Source organism: Odocoileus virginianus, chromosome 1 (assembly GCF_023699985.2).
Source record: "Odocoileus virginianus isolate 20LAN1187 ecotype Illinois chromosome 1, Ovbor_1.2, whole genome shotgun sequence".
In the NCBI taxonomy this organism is placed as follows: Eukaryota; Metazoa; Chordata; class Mammalia; order Artiodactyla; family Cervidae; genus Odocoileus; species Odocoileus virginianus.
The window spans coordinates 30,943,865-30,962,414 of record NC_069674.1 but is presented as its reverse complement, the minus strand read 5'-3'; the positions used below and the strand labels follow the sequence as shown (position 1 = coordinate 30,962,414).

General features: G+C 42.1%; 1 protein-coding gene across 2 annotated transcripts in view; it reads right to left on the bottom strand.

Moving 5' to 3' along the window:
- Positions 1-8,606, bottom strand: part of AASS (aminoadipate-semialdehyde synthase) — a 70,796-nt gene extending 62,190 nt beyond the window's left edge. The window contains exons 1-2 of one of the 2 annotated variants that reach the window (XM_070466452.1): positions 8,509-8,606; positions 892-1,127 (exon numbers count right to left, since the gene is read on the bottom strand). In XM_070466452.1, coding sequence (XP_070322553.1) covers positions 892-1,101 — 210 coding nt within the window. In that variant the 5' untranslated portion in view covers positions 1,102-1,127; positions 8,509-8,606. The remainder of the gene's footprint in view (positions 1-891; positions 1,128-8,508) is intronic. The other variant, XM_070466461.1, reaches the window with a different exon arrangement.
- Positions 8,607-18,550: the final 9,944 nt, after the last annotated feature.

Here is an 18,550-nt window from a genome sequence, read left to right as displayed (position 1 = left end):
ATAATAAATTCAATGAACATTATTTAAACCTTGCTTAAAATAAAAATCATAAAAAACATTTGGGACAATGGGGAATTTGAAACGGGTATGTGTGATGATCTTGTGGAATTATTAATTTCTTAGGTGTGAAAATGAAATGACAGTTATGGCTATGTAGGAAGATGATTTATTCCTAGGAAATACTGAAGCATTTAGAGATAAAGTGTCACTGTCTGCAGCATATTTTCAAATGGCTCACAGAAGAAAAACCACGTGCATGTCTCTAAAGTCAAAATAAAAGTTAAATCTGTGTCATAAGATTAGGGTGAAGAATGAAGAGAATGATGAATGTGAAGTGACTGGCAAGGTTAGGACTCATGAACAAACTCTACATAGTAAAGCATTTCCTGGAGACATCCTAGAACCAGGGTCGCACATGAAAGAATGATGGGAAGGATGTCATCCCTAAACTGGAGAAAGCATGGAATGAGGTGAAAACAATGCTTACTGGCTAAATTCTGGGCTCAAGAAAGTAGGAGACTAGAAGTCTCCTAACTATATAATCTCACTACACCCGAAGTAAAGAAATACTGTTGTGTGGTCCCTTAAGTGACACTGGCAAACGTTTTGAGCTTCTCTAGCAGCTCAGATGGTAAAGAATCTGCCTGCAATGCGGGAGACCTGGGTTTGACCCCTGCGTTGGGAAGATCCCCTGGAGGAGGGCACGGCAACCCGCTCCAGTATTCTTGCCTGGAGAATGGACAGAGGAGCCTGATGGGTCGCAGAGTTGGACACAACTGAGCGAATAAGCACAGCACAGCCCAGCTAACATGTTATGTTCACTCAGATACTCTGTAATTTTCATACAGAGTCATTTCACTTTCACATATCTTTACAAATCGGAAATATTACCTTATCGTGAATGGCTCGCCGATTGGAAGGCTGTATTAAGACCTTGTATCCCAGGTTGGTGATCCCTTTGACGTGCCGGGGAGCCAGAGGAGCCCGCCTTTCCCAGGCATTCACATCCTCCCGCCTCAAGGCCATCACCGCCTTGTGGTGAAGCCCTCTGGAGAGGCTGGGGCTCAGCCTGCCCAGTCTGGTTCTGGGCATCCGCAGCATCTTGAAACCTGGTGACTGGAGAGACACTGTGAGAGCAGGACGGTGAGAGGCAGGAGGGCTCACAGTCAGTTCTGGTCTTCTGAGAAATCTGCTGTAAAACCCAACCAACCCGGGTGGTGACAGATTCAAGGTGCAGAAGGGAGAGGGGAAACCTGGATGCCACTACAGTGTTCCTTTACCCAACCAAAACTGAGCTTTCACGAACAAAGGTAAATCCAAAATTCAAAAACAAAAAGTTCCAAGCACTGACAGGACACTAATCAATATTTGCTATGTCAAAATCATCTTTTTAAAATATATGTTTTATCAAACCATAAATTCAGCACAAAGGTTTTAAGCAAGTAAATCTATAATAAAATATAGGAAGATCATTTATACCAATTTTAATGATGAAAAATTTAGAATCCTTTCATAATGTACAAGATCCTTGACAATCTAGCTCCAACCTCTTTCCAGTTTGATCTCTGATCATTTCCTAAACTAGTTCGACTCAGTGTGTTTTACAGCCTGTTGTCGGTCACTGAACTGCTTTTTACTGGTCCAGGATGATATGTATACAGAAATAGAAAGTAGGCACTTACAAATCTTTATATGACAGGGTCATTTTTTCTAGTAATTCATTGGTACTGAATTTTATAAAAGCATTGGTTCTGGCAGACTAGAAACTTAAGAAAACAAAACAAACATGTTTTTCTAACACAGGTGTTAGAAGCTGGAAAGCATACCCCTAAACCCCTGCCCCACCCGACACCCCTCAGCCTCACTTCACTGACCCTGTTGTTGATTTTCGTCTTTCCAACCTGTCCTCTACCCTACCACCCCTCCCTGCTATTACATTAAACCCAGACCTGTCTTAATCAGTTCTCCAACTGCTGTCCCAGAATATATAACTCTATTCATTTGTTCAATTAAGAAATATTTACAAGAGGCTTACTATGTGTCAGCACAGAGTAAATTGTACAAAAAATTTTAAAGCATAAATACTAAACAGTTTTCAAATGGGAACATAAACTTAGTAGTAAGAGGTTATTTCAGACCATTTGGATGCTAAACCTTGCTTTTTCTATGTTTAAGGTTGGCATCAAAATATAAATACTAAATAATCTTACATCTTCTAGAAATTTCCTAGCATATAGGAAAATTCTTATGGAACACATGTCTGTTACATCAGACTGCAGTCTCTAAATCAGACCCACCTTAAAGAGAGGGAAGCTTTGTTGAAACAATGGAACATACAAGTACATTTCCTAGAGGCGAACTACTTATCACCCTAGATAGAAAATTTGTAGGATAACTCACAACACAGAGTAAAAGAATAAAGCAAACAGCAAGGAGTCCAGCTAAGAAGGCTTTAGAAGAAGGGCGGGGAGAGAAAACACAGCACACAGCAAGTAAACAGTCTGATCATGAGGAGTTCAGGCTAAATTTTACTCAGGCCAAATACATTTCAGTAAGACTAGTTCTTGCAAATACATTTCAGTAAGTACATCAACATTTCAATAAGACTGTTACCTACTCTATCTAAGGCTTTGGTTTATATATATAGCTTTGTTTTTAAACAGACTATGTTAAGTCCAAGCCCATAACATTTATTCTCCCTCCAGCCAAAGGAAAATCTGCAACATCTCATAGAACTTGCACACACATGTTTACGAATGAAATCAGTTCCAAAGACAAGTGATTCTTCTCAACAAACTGAGAAGCCCACAAACGGTCCCATTGTCCCAGCAGGGGTTCTATCTCCCATACCATGGGTGACCAAGTGACCCTAATCTTCTATACTTAGTAGCAGTTCTTGGCACAAAGATTCGGAAACCTATCCAAGTAATTCAGTCTCTCTCCTCAGCCCAAGTTTGATTTATAACCACAGCTTCCCCTTTCTCAAAAACACTCTTCTGCCTTCTCCTCTTCCCTTTGTTTGGAGTCGGGGGAGTGGTGTGGGAGGAGACACAGACACATACACTCACGTAATACACACACACATGTTTGCAGAGGCGGACTTTCCTGGGGAAGAGGAAACGAAAGTAGCAGAGGGTGACCTTCTCTGTTTTATTTAGGAAACTACTTTCACTTTCACTTTTTGTAGGGAATTCTTGAATCCCAATTCCCAACATTTTGTTTTTAAAGAAATAGGACAATAGTTATCACTGATTTAACATTATATGTCAAGCACTATGCTGAGCACTTTATAGACAGTATTTCATTTCCTCCTTGTGGCATTCTAATTAAGCAGGTACTATTATTCTCGTCATTTTACAGATGAAGCAACTGAAGTAAAATCCGACTAGCGTGGTTGCTTTTAAGCCAGAGAAGAATCCCTAGGTTAACAGTTAACGCTAGGGATTTCTTCGCCAAAGCCTGCAAATCCATGCCTCATATATCCGACACATGTTACTACTGCCAGCTCAATTCAGAAAGAAATCAGATCCATATGGTATCAACTATATGACCAGTTCTCCCACAGCATGGGGTGCCTCCATCAACCCCTTTCCTACATGCCACCAAAAATCCATCCTGAGTCCCGGCCAAGGTAAATTTTAAGTTTCTGGATGCTTAGTAAGGAGATGATTATAGAGAATCTGATTATATCAGTAACTGCTTGAGCCTTGAATCTTGGTCCAAGTATAGAACTTTCTGGGACCACCATTCATTTCATTCTCAGGTCATCAAGAAATATGTAACAGTGAGACTTTCTGAATTGCTCCAAGATAGAGTATGCACAGAGTCGGACATAATTGAGCAACTGAACTGAACTGAGGGTATTATGACTCTTTAGAAAAGACCCTGATGCTGGGAAAGATTGAAGGCAGGAGGAGAAGGGGACAACAGAGGATGAGATGGCTGGATGGCATCACTGACTCTATGGACATGAGTTTGAGCAAACTCCGGGAGATAGTGAAGGACAGGGAAGCCAGGTGCTGCAGTACATGGGGTTGCAAAGAGTTGGACAAGCCTGAGCAACTCAACAATAAAATACAAAACAAAGTTAGGCTTGGCCCCTTCTAATTTCTGTTGCTTTCACTGGGACATGTAAAAAGGATTACACATTGTTCATTAAAGAAAATTTAAGGCCATATCATCTATCTCTAGCCCCCAAATCAGAAATGTGCTCTTTGTCCATATATTTTAGATCTTTGAAATAATTCCACTAGAATAGAATCCAGTGACTCACACTAAAACCACCAAATCACAGGGAAAGATTTCTCAGTGTCAAGTTGTTTGCATACAGTCAGGCATACATTTTGGTTAAATTTAGAGTGACTAAGGATGGAGTAGCCTTCACTTGACTAAAGTAAATAAAGGGTGAGAAATGCAGATGATTTATACCCTCACTTCCAGTTTATTCAAAACATGCAAGTGTATTTAAAAAGCCACAGTGGGACTTCCCTGGTGGTTCATTGGATAAGACTCCAAGCTCCCAAGGCAGGGGGCCCAGGTCTAATCCCTGGTCAGGGAACTAGACCCCACATGCCACAACTAAAGATCCCACATGCTGCAAAGAAGATGGAAGATCCCGTGTGCTGCAACTAAGACCTGGCACAGCCAAATATATAAATATATTTTTAAAACTAAAATAAATAAATAAAAGCCATAGTTTCCCAGGAAGCCCTGATACAATAAAGGCAAGCAATTGCATGACCATGAGTCTTCACCCACACTACATATTTGGCATCCAGACCATAATGACCCTGAAGAGGTTCATAACAGTTCCAAATGAACAGAACACCTAGTGATAGACTAGAACTCCTCCAAGTACCTCCCAACCCCAAGGCTTGCTAGAACAAGTCATGAACATGAGGCTTGAACAACACTGTCCTCCATACTTCTATTTCCTGTTGCATAGCTATATTCTTTTAATGTTAAACTGGTTACAAAATGAAAGTGAAAGTGAAGTCTCTCAGTTGTGTCCAACTCTTTGGAACCCCATGGACTATAGCCTACCAGGCTCCTCCATCCATCCATGGGATTTTCTGGGCAAGAGTACTGGAGTAGGTTGCCATTTCCTTCTCCAGGGGGATCTTCCCGACCCAGGGATCGAACCCAGGTCTCCCACATTGTAGGCAGATGCTCTTACCGTCTGAGCCACCAGGGAAATCTGGTTACAAAATAGTTAACTAGAAGTAAAAACAAGTAGACTTGGAGGGGGAGGCATATCTGTTAGTGTTAATTAACCTGATCTAAAATTATCATGTGTTCTCAAGTCCATCAACTACTCAAAGTCATCCAAAGATAATACGACCTACCAGTCTCCTGGTCTCTAGCCCACAAATGTAGCTTCACTGAGATGGAATGCAAAGTTAGTTCTGAATTGGATCCACAATGTTTATTTGTTTAATTTGTTTCTTTGTTAAACTCTATAAATTCTTTGAAGAAATGAATTGTTTTCCTCATCTCTGTATTTCCAGTGACTTCCCTACAGGAGAACTTAAATGTTTGGTGACAGAATGAATAAATAAATGAGCAGATTTAAATGAATGTCATAAAGACCAGTGAAGCAAACAAAATAGACTCATGAATAAGAACAGGGATTCATATTTGCCACTGGCCCAACAAGGCTCACAAAAGAGCTAATCTCTTGCCAAGATCTCACAGACCAATGAATATTATGAAATACAAATAAAAATGGTATTAAAATACAGATCTGGCTGCTGAGACATATAACTAGATATGGGACTCCTTCCTTGACTTCAATTTCATAATTCAGGCCGGAATATAAAGATAACATCCTTTTCAGCTTTAATATGCTAATTCTATTAAATATAGTATATAGAAGATGAGATGGTTAGATGGCATCACTGATTCAGTGGACATGAATTTGAGCAAACTCCCAGAGACAGTGAAGAACGGTTCATGGGGCCGCAAAGAGTCGGACACGACTTAGCAGCTGAACAACAACAACATTAAGCATAGTAGTGACTGGACACTGTGGATTACAAAGGCATTCAAATTTTAGAACATAAATAGGCACTCTGACTCATGAAGATCCAGCCAAAGTACACAAACAGGGTAACAAAATACCAAAAGCACTATAGAGAAAGACAGGATATTCACCTAAGTTACCTGCATTAACTGCAGTGACCATGAGCCAAAAATAGGAGGGGGATACCTCACAAAAAATTCTGACTACTCTCCTCCATAAATGGCCTGGGTTCCTCTGCTTCCCACTTACTCAAAGACCTTGATGAGTAACTTAATCTGTCTGTACTTCACCTGCAAAATGGGATATATACCTACCTCATAGGGTTATTGAGAAGTTTATTTGCACTAAGAGGCATAAAGTGCTGAGCACTGCCTTACATGTCATTAAACACTCAGTAAATGTTTAAGCAAAACGCTGCAAGGCTGCCCTCTCCTCAAAGGTAAACACAGCCACCATCACCCCTGACAGTAGATCATCACTTTCCCTTCCTCTGGGTCACACTGTGGGGAGGCCTTCACAATGACTCCATGTTCATCCCTCCCTCTTCTTAATTTTTTAGAGAAAAAAAAAAAAAAGCCCAGTAAGCCTTCTCGTTACCTTTACCCTTCAGGCGTGAGGGTTCAAGATAATAAGTTATCATTTTAATACTATATTTCATCAAATTTAAATTACTTTTTTTTTCTTCACATTTTAGCATCCTTGAAAGGAGGATGCATCTTATAATCGACTGTATCTTAATTCTATGAATACGGTAATAACATTGTTGGTTACTTTCCATTCCAGATATACAGCATTTCTGTGATTCCATGAATTCCATAGAAATTTCTGTGGCCTCACCACAGAAACTTGGCACTGTTTGTAGTGTTATCTCTATGAGAAAATTAATAAAAGAATATTTGGAAAAAATGAAAATTTTATGTTAAATGGGATTGGTTACCCACCAAAGATCATTTCCAAAATCCTGCTAATGCTTAGAGGACTGGTTAGTTATGGGATAAATTTTCAATGACAAATAAATCAGAGTTCTGATGATGCTGTCACCAATAACAAGTGAGGTTGATAACAAACAGGATTTTCTGGAGAGTGGGAAAGTCATTTGGGGACATTGACTTAAACCTTTGTCCTCCTAGCTCATTTTGCAGAACAGCCACCAGGTTACACACCTAGAATGTCCTGTGGCCCATAGGTTCACTCCTCTTTACAGCAAAAAAGGGAGAGCGGGAGAGGGAGCAGTCGACCACACACACACACATATAGAAGCCGTCCACACCAAGTGTCATGGCTGGTTTGTGTTTGTTTGTTTTTTTAATATAGAGTATGCTGCTGCTGCTGAGGCGCCTCCGACTCTGTGCGACCCCACAGAGGGCAGCCCACCAGGCTCCTCTGTCCCTGGGATTTTCCTGGCAAGAACACTGGAGTGGGTTGCCATTTCCTTCTCCGAATATAGAGTATATGAAAGCCATATGTCAAAGTGGATGACAGTTCACTCCTGTGCACAACTAGGTCGCCCTAATCAGTTACATTTTCACAGCCGAATAGCAACATCAAAAAATGCTCGTCTTCGTTCCAGTTACTAAACACATTCTTTCCCTCTCTCCACGCCACAACCCACTTCCACTCTCCTAAAATCAGTACCTGCAAAGCATATTTCTTCCAGAAGTAGCCAGGGCATTTAGCCCCATTGAGTTAAACAGGGTATTTAACTGCTTCTAACCGCGCCCCCTCCGCGGGTGAACTCTCCCGCTGGCCCGCACAGCGCCTGCGGGGTCTCAGAAATTCAGGAGACGCTGATATCCAAACATTCAACTTCCGCACTTTTCCTGTCAGAGGATGGAGGGGGACGGCCTCCATCAGGGAGGTCAGGTCCACAGGGGCAGTGTGAATAAGTCTGTGATCCGAATTTGTTTAAGCAGGCCAGGGGCTTAAAAGGTCAACCAGTAACCGCCGAAAGCAAGCTTGGGGGTGCGAGCGTGCTGGGCCGAAGGGGCGGTGCCCGCCGCCATCTGTCTTCCACCCTCCCGCAGCCGCCTGTCTAAATAAGTACACGGTCCAAGAATTAACAGAGGCTTTGTTCTACAACTTCAATACCAATTCTTTACTCCCCAGCAACCGCCCCCCACTTCAGCCCTGGCCAAAAAAGAAATCCATATTGCCATCCCTTCTCCTGCCTATACAGAAATTCCGGGGCTGCGCCGACTGCCCCCGACTTCCCACCCCTCGTCCGCAGGGAAACGCTTGGAGGGAGGCCTGGAGAAGAGGCCCGAACGCTCTTCACGCTCTTCCCCATTCTTGTCCCGGCAACGGCCGGCGTCCGCGGAGCTCCCGGGTCCCCAGCGCCGCAGGGAGGAGTAGGCAGAACACTCGCCCGCACCTCCGGGCGGATAGGCAGAGCCCCGCCAGCGGTCTCTGGCTCATCTCACAGGCTGAGCCCACTGCCCATCAGCTCAGCTCCTCCTGGCACCCACCCCACCCCACCACCCCCTCACCTCGTCCGGTCCCCGCCGCCTTTGAGTTCCGGGACCCGGTGAGGGGAGGATCCAAATTCCCAGCCGAAATTGGGATGCAGGCGATGAGGAGGAGGTGTTTGCTCAACTTAGAACGTCATGACTCCTCCTCCGCAGCCAATCAGCGCCCGCCCTGAGGGAACAACCTTCTTCTCCGCCAATCGGCGGCGCTGCCAGGTACTAGGTCATGCCCTGCCCCGGCTCCACCCAGAAAATCTTTCTGCCTTTTTAGATCTCTGACCTACGTCCGTAGCCGGGGACCTCACGTCCTTCCAGGACGGTTATTGACCAAGTTTGTAACTGTCTGCAGCAGGAGACAGGCGGAGACGGTGAAGGAAATAGTCCGAACAGTACACGTTCAACAGATGGGTGTATCTCCTGGAAAAAAAAATAAATAAATAAAGTTTCAAACTCATGTATATCACGCTCGTTTAGCAGTATGCACTTCTGAAAACATTTTCATAGCCTTACAACAAAACTGTGAAGCCTGATGACCGTTCTTAGAGCAGTTTTAGAGTCCAGCAAACGGGGACTGAGAAATTGTCGTGTGTCCACATCCAGTGAATATTAATTTTCATCAATGACTTTAATAATTTCACTACTGAACTTTATTCTTATAAATAGTGTGTAGGCCCAGAGGTTTTTTGCTCAAATCAATGAGATGATCAGAGTTGCGTGCTTAAGGGAATATGGTCTAGGTAGTGTATAGAAGGGATTTGAGTAAAAGTGATAGTAAAAACTTTAAAAGGACAGAGTCAACACCACGGGTAAGGATGACAGGTTAGAGGAAGAACTGAAGCAAATTTGGTGTTTCCAGCTTGGCTAAGTGGTGATTAGGAACCCGGTGATACTGAGAATAGTGCAGAGAAACATAGCAAGAAGGGAAAGTTTTAGAGGAATGGTTAGGAATATGATCTTGGCTATGTAAAGCTAAAGATACAGAGGGAAAACTCAACTTCTAGAGAGGGCTCTAATTTTCTTTGTAATTGGAGATATGAGTGGAGCTTATAAAAATGTTCTAGGTTCAATATTGTTGACAGAGTTTAAACCCAGCTGTGGCAGGTATGAGAAAAGTACGTGTTGGAGAAAATTTTCAGAAGGAAATATTACCCTCTGGCCACTGACACCCTAGGAAGACCACAGATGGACTTCGTTTTTCAGCTTCTAGAGCTGCGGCTAGTCTTCACAAAATGCATATTCTGCTGTCTTCCAGGGCCAATTATCCATGACTTTCTTTTCTTTTCTTTTTTTGTCTGTGCTGGGTCTTTGATGCTGCACAGGCTTTTCTCTAGTTAAGGAGAGTGAGACCTACTCTGTCATTGAGGTACATGGGCTTCTCACTGCAGTAGTTTCTCTTGTTGTAAGCATGGGCCCTAGGGCTCTCAGACTTCGGTAAAGGCACTAGGGCTCAGTACTTGCGGCTCCCGGACTCTGGAGCACAGGCTCAATAGCTGTAGCACACGGCTTAATTGCTCTGCGGCCTGTGGGATCTTCCTGTTAGGTAGTTAGAACAGGGAAAAGGAGTCCAGAATGGCGGTGGCTGAAAGACAAGAAACAGAAAAGCCCGCAAAAATAGAACAAAGGAAGGTCCGAGGACCGGAGTGAGGACCTCAGGTAGAATAAACAGCACTCCTGGCTGGCCCAATTTACATGGGGCGGGCCCAGGGGGGAAAAAAACGTATAAAAAGAGGAGCCAAAGCGTTCTCCCTCTCTCTCTGCCCCCCACCGCGCACTGGGGCGCTCTTCTCTTCGCGTCTTTGGGTCGGCGTGCTCTCACCCCTCGAGGCTGGATTTACGTATTACTATCTAATTAAAATAGAGCTGTAACGTGGAGCTGCAACACTGATTTGTCTAAGAGCTATAACACGGTCCGTTTGAGACCTGAGAGCTATAACACGGTCTGTCCAAGACCCAAGAGCTGTGACACGCCGAGGCGGCTTCAATGTCCGTCACTCCAAATCTTTGTTGTGACGAGACAAAACCGAGGAGTATACACTCGCCTGACATCCCCAGACTAGGGATCAAACCCATGTCTCCTACGTTGGCAGGCAGATTCTTGACCATTGAGCCGCCAGTGAAGCCCTAGTCAGGGCTTCTAAAGAACACCGGACTTTGTCGCATATGCGTGGATCCTTAATACTCATTGGGTGTGGATATGCTATACTTAATCTTTCAGTCTCAGCTTGCCGAATTCTATAACTGTTCTAAGAACTGTCATCTGGCTTCACAGGCTTGTTATGAGGCTGTGAAATACTTCGGAAAGTGCATATCACTAAACAAATGTGATAGTCGTGAGCTCAAACGTTTCTTCCAGGAGATACACACGCCTGTGTCGTGTGTCATGCCCAGACTCTTTTGCCCACCGTCCTTCGTACAATGTTTGAGTTCCTTCAAGGTATGGCCAAAACCAGCCATCTCAGCTTTATTTCAACAGCAACACCAGCCTGAAAAGATTAGTGAACCACAATCTGTCCTTTGTTATCTTCTAAGGATTAAGAGCCTGGATCAGAATCCTTACTTTTCCTCCTCGAAGTATAAATCATGGACAAGCTACTTAGTTTTCAAAAAAACCTAGGTTTCCTTATCTATTAATAGGAAAATAATAGGGACTACTTCAGGGGTTATTGCGGGGATGTAAAATGAGATGATGTCCAAAGTGCTCTGCCAAGCATCTAGCTAAGAAACAGGCAATTATTATTTATTTTCCCAAAGTGTTTTTTTGTTTATTTATCTGCAGTTCTCTGTCATTTCAATTGGGTAAATTAGGAGACATGAAGGGAGTGTATGCAGGGATAAAGGAGAGCAACAAATAAAAGATGGTAATGCCCACTTGCTCCCCGGAACTAGAAACAGTGAGACACCTGTAGGCCTTAATAGGTTCAAAGGAAGAGACAAGTTACCAGAACACAGAAAGAACTCTAGCTGGGTTGTCGCAGAAGCTAATGGGAAAGCCACCAGACAGTGGTGACTTTTGACAGGAAGGGAGATGCCTAAGGAATCAATAACCCTGCCCAGAGATGGAGTTATCTAAGGCAGGGGTCAATAAACTTTTTTTTTATGCAAAGGACTAGAAAATTAATATTTTAGGCTTTGCAGGCCATTAAATCTCTGTCACAATTCACCAACTCTGACATTTGGAGACTAAAAGCAGCCACAGACAATACTTAAATGGATGAGCATGGCTATGTGCCAATAAAACGTTGTTTGTAAAAATTAACTGAAGGCTAGATTTGGACCCCGGGTCATAGTTTGCAGAACCCCAGCCCATAGAATGAATAACCTACTTCTTTCTCCTGCCCTCCCACCTCCTGCTAGTGCTTTCTACAAATTGGACACAAGGAAAACCAGAGGGCTGGTACAGTCCATAAAGGTCAACCCTTCAGGGACAGAGCAGGTACAAAGGAGAAAGGAGTTCTAGAAGGTTCAAAAGAGCATATTCAACACAAAAGGTATTCAAGACATGCTTGTTGAAATGAATGATTCTTCACTGTGAATTACCCTGCAAATGGTGGAACACTTGCAGGAAAACTATCAAAACTGCATCCCTGAACGGGCACAGCCAGGAAAGGCTCCTGGATTGTGGTGACTCTGGAGCCTGTGATGCTCTGTTAGCGCTCTCTTTGCTTTATTTTGAAATCCTGTGCACTTCTGACCTGGTAATGAAATATTAACCTGGCCAAAAAAAAAAAATCCTTCCTTCAAATTCCAAACCATCACTCAGATGTTTATAGTGCTCAAGGATTTTGCAAAATATGCACATGAGAAATACTCATCCTTAAAATGGGAGAATTCAAAGGTTCTTCATCATGTGACTGTTGTAATAAGTGTGACAGGTATCAGAAATTTCTTCACAATTGAGAGACAATAGATGCAAGAAAAATAAGGCTTGGATATACCTAAAGAGTTTCCATAGGACTTCTGCTGTCAATCCTTCAGACTTCTTCAATAAGGGAGAACTCTTCCATCCATGTAGGGTGTTAGGTCAATACTCTTGAAATTGGAAAGTTGGGTCTAGGCCACTCAAGTTGCCTCTCTTTCTCCATATTCTTTGATTTTCTTCTCTTGTTGTTCCTTACTTTGTTTCTGTTCTTCCTGAGAGACATGAGGGGAGTAGTTAGGTATGTGAGCATTAGGGAGCCAGCCTTAGACTTCATCCTTCCTTCACCAACTCTCTAGCTAGTCATTTCCCCATCAGGACATTGGGAAACATCACAATGTTCTCAAGAAGATTAAGTGACGGACATACTCAATATGCATGAACTATTATTGGGGTTTACTATTTTACTCTGTTTCATGCACTCCTTCCTTTGTATTCAGAACCCATTCTCAATCTTATGTGAACTTTGCTATAAAAAGAAAAGAGGTGGACATTTGATCTATTGCTCTCTCAAGACTCTATATTTCTCACATGAACAGTAAATTTCACAGTATCACCTATATCACTCACCCTAATAAGATATTCAACTTGTTATAAATAAATTTCTTACTGACAGGAAGCACCAAATCTTATGTTGTTTAAAATAAGAAGTAGCTTAGAAAAGAAAATTTTCTAGGTGACAATTACTATTGTTGCCTAACTCCCAAATTATCTTGGAAAGGAAATGTACCTCCTTTACCACCAAGGAATTTAAAAATCTGATTAGGTAAGATAATGTGAACCATCCACAGGAAAATCACTACTGAAAACAGGTTCTGGGTGGAGATAGTGATGTCCTGGGGGATTATATCTACCACCACCTTAGATGAATGAAGCAGAGAAAACTACTTTTTATTTCACCTCCTCTGCCATTACCATTACTATTACCATTACCATTATTTAAGAAGCCTTCCTGAAAAAAAAAAATTTAAGAAAATTCCAAGGCCCAGGATCAACATTTGTTGGTTTCACACAATCCCCAAGAGTTTACAACATCCTTCAAGAGTTATGCCTCAAGGCTTAACTCACTGGACAGGTTTGCTGCTCATCATTACCTGCTTAGTAATTGTTATTATAAGTCTACCAGGAACTCTAAATTTCCAGTTCTACATCTCTGCATTTTATAAATTGGGTAACAATTATATGCTATGGTAATAAAAGCAAATCAGGGAAATGCAAATTTTGGAATATATTTTGGAATATATCTCCCTGGCAAATAATGAATCTAACATAATCAAATGTGACTAAAACATTTTCAAATCAAGGAAGAAAAACCAGTGTTCCTCCTCTCAGCCTTGTTTGAATGAAAATCTCAAAAGAGAAGATGTCTAAAAGGACTGAGAAAAGATTGGAGAAAGGAGGAAGTATTTAAAGCAAAAATAAAATACAAGTGCAGTTTTTCTGAGGTCATCATCAGTGTAATTGAGCTGGAGACAAACAGAAGGCCAAGATGAGGAGGTAGGAGGGTCAAGGTTTTCTCATTCTAGTCCTGGTTTGGGTTAGAGAAAGGATGAAACCAATCCTTTACTGTAGTCATCTCACTCTGGAGACAGGAAGAAGAAAAGAATATACATATTGTTTTCTGCAGTGTAAGAAGCAGCAACTAGGAAAAATAAACTCAGCATAGACAAGGTCACATCAGGAAGCAGGAAGTCAGGTGGAGAATGTATCCCTGACATTGACCTGATTCTCATGATCATTGCCATCTCTATAGCTCCCCAGAAACAAACATAATAGAATTTGAAAGGAAGAAAAAACATCAAAGGAAGGCCCTCTCATTGAATGATGTAGTGTGGACATTGCCCATGACAGGCACAGGCTTGTCCATCATTCTCATTTATCATTATTGAATGACCTAAAATAAAACAAAGGCAAAAGTGTGAAAGACAAGAATTTGCTCCATACAGAGATTATTTCCTGGGCCCATAAATGTGGGCTAACTCCAAATATTTCTTAGCTACTTTGTAAACATAGTTTAAATAAACACAGTCCCTGCCCTAAGAGGCTAAATGCCCACAGTGTCAAAGTTGTGTCAAGGCAAATACCACAGTAATGAATAAACTCTTAGGAGTCCAAGACATGCACTCTGTCTTTGGAAACTTCTGGTGTCCACTGCCCACTCTAAACCCACCTGGGTCTGAGGGATCTGTGCAGTTTTGTGAAAGAAATAGATTTAGACCAAAGATGAAGTGAGAACAAAATGAGGAAGAGTGGAGAAAACAAGGATAAAGAATGAAGTGGATAGAAGTGAGAGGCCAGGAGCAGGAGGCTTAAGGCAAAGTTTCCTCACTGGGTACAAGTCCAATGTGAAGGAGACCAGAGAATGAGTTGCCACAGAGAACAGAAAAGAAAGGGGTTTCAGAACAACAAAGCAGAGGCTGGGGGACGATACTCACATCTTAGAGCACCTCTGCTGAATTTTAAGAAGGAATTCAGTTCAAGAAAACTTTCACTGCTAGAAACCACTTCTGCTTCTTTTCTGCCTCTTTCTAGGGCACAGGCTACCTGGCCTGCTTACATACTCAGCTTTTTGGCTGCCATGAAAGCTCCATGGCTGGTAGATGCCTGCCTGTGCCAGCTGTTGAACCCTCAACAGAGAAATACCATCTCTCTTGTCATGGAGGGAACTGCATTCCTAGCACCTAATGGAATTCAGTGCATTTGTAGTAGATTGATGGCACCCTCCTGCCCCAAAATTGATGTCCACCCAGAACCTTGAAATATGACCTTATCTGGAAATAGAGTCTTTACAGATAAAAAGAAGGAAAGAATCAAAATGAAATCATACCTGATTCAGATGGCTTAAATCCATTGCAATATGTCTTTAAAAGAAAAGGACACAGGAGACTTTCCTGGTGGTCTAGTGGCTAAGACTCTGGCTCCCAATGCAAGGGGGCCCAGGTGTGATCCCTGGTCAGGAAACTAGATCCCACATCCCACATGCCACAACTTGAAAAAGATCTCACATGCCACAACTAAGACCTGGCACAGCCTAACAAATTAAAAAGAAAAAAAAAAAGACACACTAAGGGAAGAAGCCATGACAGAAACAGAGGTGAAGTTCCAGTACTGCAAGCCGAGGAACCCCAGAAACTACCAGGAACTTGAAGAAGCAAGGAAGAATTCTCCCATAGTGCCTACAGAGGGACTACAGCCTGGTCAACACCTTGATAGCAGACTTCCAGTCTCTAGAGCTTCGAAGCAATAAATTTATGTTGCTCTAAGTCCCCTTGTCCTGTCACTTCATGGCAAATTGCTGGAGAAAAAGTGGAAACAGTGGCAGATCTTATTTTCTTGGGCTCCAAAATCACTGTGGATAGTGACTGCAGCCATGAAATTAAAAGACACTTGCTCCTTGGAAGGAAAGCTATAAGAAATCTAGACAAAATATTAAAAAGCAGAGACATCACTTTGCCAACAAAGATCCATATAGGCAAAGCTATGATTTTTCCAGTAGTCATGTACAGATGTGAGAGTTGGACCATAAAGAAGGCTGCACACTGAAAAATTGATGCTTTGGAACTGTGGTGCTGGAGAAGACTCTTGAGAGTCCTTTGGACTGCAAGGAGATCAAATCAGGCAATCCTAAAGGAAATCAACTCTGAATATTCATTGGAAGGACTGTTGTTGAAGCTGAAGCTCCAATGCTTTGGCCACCTGATGTGAAGAACTGACTCACTGGAAAAGACCCTGATGCTGTGAAAAATTGAGGGCAAGAGGAGAAGGGGACGACAGAGGATTAGATGGTTGGATGGCATCACCAACTCAATGGATATGAGGTTGAGCAAACTCAGGGAGATAGTGAAGGACAGGGAAGCCTGGCACGCTGCAATTCATGGGTCACAAAGAGTCGGACACAACTTAGTGACTGAACAACAACCACGCTAGTCATTGCCACTTTGTTACAGAGGCCCTTGAGAACCTAGTACAGACTTAATTCATCAAACAGCCAGATTGTCCCCCAATATTATGGTGATTGCTCGTGTATCACTGAGGACACACACAAAAAAGTAAAATCATGCAATGAATAAAGAAGGTAGAAACATACAATAACTGTATCGGCAGGAATTTAAATCAAGATCGCTTCTTTAGATTGCTCTTTCAAAGGTTGTTTGCTCTAAATGTCTAAAGAAAATGAAATTGAGCTACAGCTTCATTGTGAGCTCTAAAATCAACCTGAAATACAGGTACACTGAGGCTGGTTGATTCTACTTTTAAAAGACCTACGCCTATGGATTTTGAAGAAATGCCCTTATACCTGCAGTTTCTACAGACTCATTTAGCAAGAGTATTTCACTTACAAAAATGCCTATATGAAAAGAGGATGGTGGAAACAAACATTTTTAATCACTTGTATCTGACAAGTCTTCTGTAACTCATGCTTCTTCATGAGGTAGATTGACGAAAAGCATATCAAAGTTTTCACTGGTGAGTACCATCTTGAAAACGGTAGTGCTGCTATTATTACATATGGTATACTGGGCACACGATTCTGACAACATGAGTAAAAAGACAAGTATCGCCCTCAAATGAAACAGGTGACTAGAACCAAAATGGAGGCCTTCATTGCAGGACATGGGCTTCTCATTGTGGTGGCTGCTCTTGTGGATCACACGCCCTAGGCTCTCTGGCCCAGTAGTTGTGGGGCCTGGGCCTAGTGGCTCCTGGGAATGTGGAATATTCCTGGACCAGGATCGAACCCATGTCCCCTACATTGACAGGTAGATTCTTAACCACAAGACCACCAGGTAAGGCGTAGGAATTATTTTTAAATGAATCACTGAAGGGATTTTCCCGGACCCTTTCAGGAGATCCTGTTTTCCTCTCAACATCTCTATGGGATACAATCATGTAAACAAAACTGTAACTTAATTGCTTGTTTTCTGCCTGAAGCAATGAAACAATAACCCCAGAACTGTGAGATGCATGGACTCGAAAAAGAAGGTGAACAGAATCTTGCCCATGAAAGACATCTGGTCAGGCCAGCAGTGTCCAGATCCCCATGTTAGAGACACAGGGGCAGATCCAGATTTGGGGGGCGCCTGAGACACCATCTGTTAGAACTTCTTCAATAAAAAAGGTAAAACTATAAATTTAAAATTAAGTACAATAATGAATTTTTATTTATACTAAGAAAAGAGTTCATGATGAACTATTAGGGGCTTGAAAATTCAGGTCCCATTCTTCTGAGATTTCTTCAGGCAATTTACCAAAAATGTTTACATAGAAATACTTCCTGGTTTCAACTCTGATTTCCCTTCTCTACTGGGAATAATCTACAGTTCCCAGTCAAGCCCAGCACTCACAGGGCTCAGGTAAGGGAGGGGCTGAAGCTGAAAGCTATTCTTTTTATGCTACATCCAGTTCTGTAGAGAGGGTTGTGTCCAGCTGTAATCAGACTTTCCTGCACAGGACAGAATACACTGTCAGGCAGTGACATGTGTATCTTATAAAAATATAATAATAAATTGACATTTTTGGCTTTTGAGTTCAATCTGCATGAGTCAGTCCCTAAGATCCCAGAGTGCTGATAACAATGATGACAGCTTGAATGTGGAGATTCTTACAAATAATATCATCCTGAGAATCCGTGGTTGAACAACTAATCACACACTATGTCTCTGACATCTCCAACAAGTACCACCGGCTCCATATATACAACTTAGCAAGAAATACTGGACTCTTTTCCTTCCTGGATATACACAAACACACATACACTCCCCCCACAATATACAGCTTACTCCATTCTCTAAGGACCAATTATGACCTCAGTTTAGGAAGGATTTATATCTAATACAGTAGTTTCTCAACCTTGGCTGCTCATCAGATGCATAAGTAAGAAAAGTCCTCTAATAAGAATGTATACAAAACAGATTTGAGAAAAAAAGAATGACTGACTCCAATGGGCTGAGGGGTCAACTCTGAACCAAGGTCATATCCATGCTGCTGTTCACAAAATGGATAGTAGAAGAGAGTTGTGCTTTTTAGAAAATAAGGAGTAAGGTTGCATGCATATCTAGTATGAGGTACCTACAGGATATACCCAGAAAAGGATGTTAAATAACCAAGTACTAGTTACATTCATACCTGTCTTCAGCTCCTGGTAAG